General features: G+C 25.7%; 2 protein-coding genes across 2 annotated transcripts; one reads left to right on the top strand and one right to left on the bottom strand.

The window, feature by feature from the left end:
* Positions 1-214: 214 nt before the first annotated feature.
* Positions 215-2,812, top strand: PmUG01_14035900 (conserved Plasmodium protein, unknown function; the record flags this gene model as incomplete). The annotated part of the gene is made up of 1 exon (XM_029007919.1): positions 215-2,812. One exon carries the CDS (start codon positions 215-217, stop codon positions 2,810-2,812), a length of 2,598 nt encoding a protein of 865 aa, XP_028864260.1.
* Positions 2,813-3,360: 548 nt separating this feature from the next.
* On the bottom strand, positions 3,361-5,256 carry PmUG01_14035800 (conserved protein, unknown function; the record flags this gene model as incomplete). The annotated part of the gene is made up of 1 exon (XM_029007918.1): positions 3,361-5,256. The coding sequence occupies one exon, from the start codon at positions 5,254-5,256 to the stop codon at positions 3,361-3,363; it is 1,896 nt and encodes a 631-aa protein (XP_028864259.1).
* Between the last annotated feature and the right edge of the window lie 1,025 nt (positions 5,257-6,281).

The raw sequence follows: 6,281 nt of genomic DNA, 5'->3' as shown, positions 1-6,281 counted from the left end.
TATCAGTGAATGGGTAAGAAACAGTAAAAAGAAAAAGAAAAAGATAGAATATAGGAAAAAAAAAAAAGAAAAAGAAAAAGAAAGAAAATAGAAAAAAAATAGAAAAAGAAAAAAGTGAAAAGTGAAAACTCAAAGTTAAAACTCAAAGTTAAAACATAAAGTGAGAACACATAGATGAAACAAAACGCATAAATGTGCAAAGAGAAATTAAAATATGGCCAAATCAAACATTGAAATAGCGAAGCAGCTAAAACATAATTCTGTAGAGATAAAGGAATACTTCGAAGACCTATACGCATGGCAAAATGAAATAAGGAAAAAGGAAGAAAAGGAGAAGGGAAAAGAGAAGAAAAGAGAGAAAGAAAAAGAGAAGAGTACAAAGGAAGGAAAAAGTAAGGGGAAAATATCCACAGCAAAAAAGGATGATGCAACTAATTTAATTAAGGAAGAAAGAAAAAATTGTGAAATAAGGAATGTCAAAAAGGGTAGTGAGGAGATTAATATAATCAAGACAAGCAACTTCAATCAAAACTCTTCTCTTAAGAGGGACTGCAATTCTTTAGATGACTACTACAGGGCATGGGAAAAACTAATAATAGAGAATGTTGAAGATGGCATCGAAAATAAGGAGAAGAATAGCGGTAACAGTAATATTAATAGTAACAATGCGGAGAGTCTTTTCAACCACTGCGAAATAAGGACAAACGAACAAGAAAGAAAAGGCTCCAATGAGATAGCAGGTGTAGGAGGTAAAAATGAAGATGTGTACTCATTACAAACGGATATAAGTAAGTCTAATTACACAGATGCACAAGTGTGTTCTGACTACAAATTGAAGGAGGATGGTAAATGGTCGTTAAATTTAAATAAGGAAGAACAACGAATAGTTAAAGTGGGATCGAGAGCATTTGACATATTTATTTGTAAAAGTGAAGAAGGGAAAATAAATTATCAGAATAGGAGATATAATAAATGTTTAGAAAATTACAACGATATAATAAGTTATATAGATTATGAATTAAGAAGTAACAATGTATTTCTAGAAATAGAAAAAAATTATGACAATGAATTATATATAGATGTCATGTCATGCAACTATGTTTTGGAAAATAAAAATATAGAAGAACTATGTATTCTTAGAACTAAAGCACTTATTAACAGAGCATTAGCATTTCAAAGAGTATGTTCTTACTTTGAAGGTATACAAGATTGTTCATGTGTAATATTATTTTATACTTATTTTTTACCTCGTAAGAAGGATTCAGTTAAATATAGCATAAAAAATCTTCTTACAGTTAATATTAAAAATATTATTTTTAAAGCATATTATTTAAGAGCGATGGCAAGATATAAATTAAAAATTTATAAACATTCTCTTGCAGATTTTAAAAATTCTAAAGATCTAACAAATGATATAAATTGCTCAACAACAATAAATATAGATAAATCTATACAACTTCTTGAAAATATAATAAAAGAAAATAATATAAAAAAACACATTAGGAGACAAAGTGAGTACACATCTACATTATTAGAGCGATATAAATTAAAATCGAAGATGCTAAGGATTGAAATCATACAGAAGAAATACACTAGAGAGTTAGGACCACCAGAAAATAATAGCACCAATGGTTGTGCTAACAACAACAATGGATGTCAGGACAGCACTAAAAAGGACTCTTACGACGGCAGTGATAGGAATAATAATAGAGAACATCATAACAATAGTGAAAATAATTATAATAGTAATAATAGTAACAGTAATAGTAATACATTAAACTGCAGTTCTGAACGAGTGGACAATCTAGGATTAAGTAAGGAACATACAAATGGTGTTGGTATTACAAGTATTGGGGGTAATAAAAAAATAATAAAGGTCAAAAAGGGGGAAGAAAGGGTAATACGCGATATTGTTAAAAATGAACAGAACAGCAAAGAACATGGTATGCTGTATACAGTAAGTGCAAATAAAATTGTAGACCGCGTGGAAAAAGTAAAAGAAGAGATGGAAGATGAGAAAAACAATAATGCAAGCATTCGCAATATAAGTGAAACCAATAAAAAACAGAATAATAACATCTTTAATAGTGAAGATATAAATAGTGATAGTAGTTTAACATTAAGTGAGAACGAAATACTGAGCGATTTAGAAGAAACGAGACCTGGACTATTAACTGCTATACCTAGTATAAAAAATTGTGAAAACATAAAAATTAAAAACAAGATAAATTTCGAGATAATATGGAACTCCGATAAAGTAAAGAGCTCTTTTAAAAATCAATTAAATATTTTAAAAATTGCATTTCTGGAAGAAGGAATTTTTCACTTCAATTTAGATAAAGATATTTACGTTGATATATTAGACTGTTTGTTTAAAAATAATTTTTTAGTATTATTTCAAAATATGGATAATGAAGAAGAGATCATGCAAAAGCTACAAGGAAATAACCATGAAAACGATCCCTGTTTCACCTACGTCAAAAATGGAACAAATGAAGATGGAAATTCAGTAGAATTTAATGGATGTATAAAAAATGGAAATGTAAATAAGGGACTCAAAAATAACAGAACGGCGGAAAACGGTGAAGAGCTAAATTCTAACGACTGTGTGATTTTAATAGATATATTATACATGCTAACTAACCGAGGAAAGGAAAATTACATTTTCTTATTTGTTGATAAAAAAGAAAGAGCCTTATTACTCAAGTTTTTTAGTTTTATTTTTAAATATCCAAATGTTTTCATTTGCAATGAAAACTGCATAAAGGAGAAAACTCTCTTGTTGAAAAGTTTACTTGAAATGATATTTTAAAAAAAATATGCGCAAAATAAAAAATGAATAAAGTAACAAGAAAAAAGAACAAAGAAAAAAGACACAGGAAAAAAAAGAAAAAATAATAATACATTAAAAAAAATAAAATTAAATAAATTAGTGATTTATATACGTAATCATGTCGTAAAATTGTTTGAAATATAAAAAAATTATACAAAAAACTTTAATTAAACTCACACTTATATATATATATCATAATAACGTATAATTTGACTTATTTTGTTAATAACATAAATTTAATTAGGTAAAACGAAAATTAACATAATACACTTATGCGTTTCTATTTAAAAAAAGGCGCCTTCGAAATATACACATGGGCTAATGAAAAATTAAGTTTAAATCCTTTTCGTTATTTAAAAAAAAAGAAAAAAAAAAAAAAAAAGGAACAAAATGCAAAGTGTTTTTCTGCGTACACACATATATGTCCATGTACGTCCATATATCAACATACAAAAACAGATGCTCGTACATAATTTGCACATAAGCACATAAGTAGATGCCTGTATATGAATGTGCAAATCAACAAGCTACATAAATGTGCATTTTTTTTTTTTTTTTTTGGTATTAGAAAGGGTTGTATTTGACCTTACGCAGTGCATATTATTCTTTGCAATACCTTTTTCATAATTTTTTAAGTAAACCATAGAATGATTTAAGTTTTTTTCAAGATTTTTCTGACTAGATAAACAGCGAAAGTTGTTATCATAGTAAGACGTATCATTATCTACATTATCAAACAATTCCCATGTGCAACTTAGGTGTAAAAAGGAAATGTCGGCTGCCAATAGGAACAATTTATTATCATATTTAAATAAAGTATTAAAGTGATTGTTCCTAAAAAATGCAACAAGTTGATTTGGGTTCAAATTTTCTTTCAATAATTTCAACCCTACTAAGGTTAATTGTGTTTTATATGTTTCAAGGAATTCGGATATTATTAAAGCTTCATGAATTTCATATGGAGTTAAATTAATTTCTGTATTATAATTATTCATAATATAATTTTCTGTATTATTATCCGTGTTATTGTCACCATTAATATCACTAGCTTGGCTAGGTTTTTTATTTAATTCAGTAAACAATTCATTATTAATCCTTAATTCTTTTTCGTTTATATTTTTTTCCTTCATAGTATCACCATCAACTTGTACATTTTTATCACATGATTGGTTAGTTGTTCGAGAATTATTACAGCTAGAACCGGATATAAAATCATCTTCAGGAAATTTTGGAGTATTTAACAAATTATTATCACTATAATCTTTTTTGTTATTTTTACAAGTATTGTTTTTATTACTATGAAATAATGAGTTATTCGTATATTTATTTTCTTTATTAGAAAAATTTGGTAAGTTATCATCTTTTATTTCTACATCAGACTTATTCGTGTTTTTATCCAAATTTAAATGATTAGAATTTTTGCCACTATTGGAGTTAGCAATATGTGTTCTTCTCTTTCTGTTATTATTTCCTTCATCATCTGAATTTTTATTACTGAGAGGAATATTATTTTTCTTCTTTGTTGTATCATCATTGTATTCATTATCAGACCAAGTGCCATTAACAATATCATTATCTTCTTTATATAATTTTTTATTCCTATTTGACCGACCATTTTTATCTAGATCATCTGGAAAAACAGGAATATTATGTTGATCCACATCCATTTTTTCGGTATCATTTCTATTTTTTTCTTCACATAAAACCTTCACATCTTCTATTTGATAAAATGTCTTTTGTTCACTATTTGAAGATTCGTCTGCATATCTTGTTTTATTTTTTTCATAATATTCATTGTATCTAATTATTTTATTTATTATTACATTATAAGAATAATCTTTTAAATAGGAATAGAAAATTATATCATCAGAGGATATAACCCATCCATGATATAAAGGAATATTAAGCATATCAAATATGCAGAATCCTTTAGTGTATTCAAATGAATGAATATTAGTAAATTTACAATTTATATCTAAACCATATTTTAACTGTGGTAATATATCAACACACTCAATAATATTTTTTCGATAATTACATGATGAATCATGATTTGTTACATTCTTTTTATTTGATTCTAATAATATATCCATAATTTTCCCCTCAAGAAAACTGTGTGAAATCTTTTTAATTTTCCTATCTAGCTGTAACTGATTACGTAATAGTAAAATATTGGTTATACATAAAAGAGGGCATGGTCCATTCTTGTTCTGAAGCAAAATCGGTACTTTTCTGTTTATAAAGTTTATCCATTTTATACTGTAATAGTTTATATTTTCTTTTTCATAATCTGTTACTTCGTAGATTTTATCATATTTCTTTAATACGTAAGACTTAAACGTTTCATAGTCTGCAAATCTTATTATCAAATTTTCTTCTTCGTCATTATTCTCGTCATAATGTAGTTTAATCAGAGATGACATTTTTTCTTCTTCCTTAAAAATTCATTACTATTTTTGTATAGACATTTCATAAAATACATATATTATATATATGTAACAGATATGTATATATATATATATATATATATGCATATGTAGTACATATGTATATATGTATACGTATATATAATTTTTTTTTTTTTCACCCTAATATTTAACTTTATTTTATTAAAGTAATAATTATGCCAAACACGAATAGTAACTCCAATTTTAATGGGACAAATATAAGGTACAACTCGTGCACCCTCAATTATAAATAATAAACAAAGATGACTTGAAATTAAAATAAAACAAATTTAAAAACACGAAAAATAGTGGCTAAAACAAGATAAAATCAAGGTTTATTTCGTCATGCATATAATACAAACACAAAAAAAATAAAAAAAAACGAATGAATAAATGAATGATACAAGGAAAGGAATACGGGGGAAAAATGTAAATATAAATATACTATAAATCGGAAAGCATTTTTTTCACATAAAATACATACACAAAAATATAAATAATATTTTAGCGTGAGAAAATACATTAAAACGAATTTTTCGTACGTATTTTACTGCCAGCTTACGCAAAAAACCTTTTAAATAAACAAAAAATTCGTGCAAAATGTAAATCAGTAACATAAATAAATAAATATATATACATATAAATACATATATATATATACATACATACTTAAATATATATATACATACATACTTATATATATATATACATGTATGTACTTTTGGAACATTAGTTCAAAGAGCTTTTTTCAATATAAAAATAAACAAATACATCATAACAATACATAAACAGCAATGTCGCATATAACTGAGAAAAAAAATATTATGCATCCTCATATACATATATTATATATATATATATATGTACAATATATATAGCGTCAAATGCATGCTGCGTATAAAGTAAAATATGAATTGCATATATAATTCTTCATGAAAGAATAAATATAATATTACACAAGATGAAGAATATGCAATTTCCTAAATTTTCATAGTATAATT

Source organism: Plasmodium malariae, assembly GCF_900090045.1.
Source record: "Plasmodium malariae genome assembly, chromosome: 14".
In the NCBI taxonomy this organism is placed as follows: domain Eukaryota; phylum Apicomplexa; class Aconoidasida; order Haemosporida; family Plasmodiidae; genus Plasmodium; species Plasmodium malariae.
This window is presented reverse-complemented; position numbering and strand designations above follow the sequence as displayed.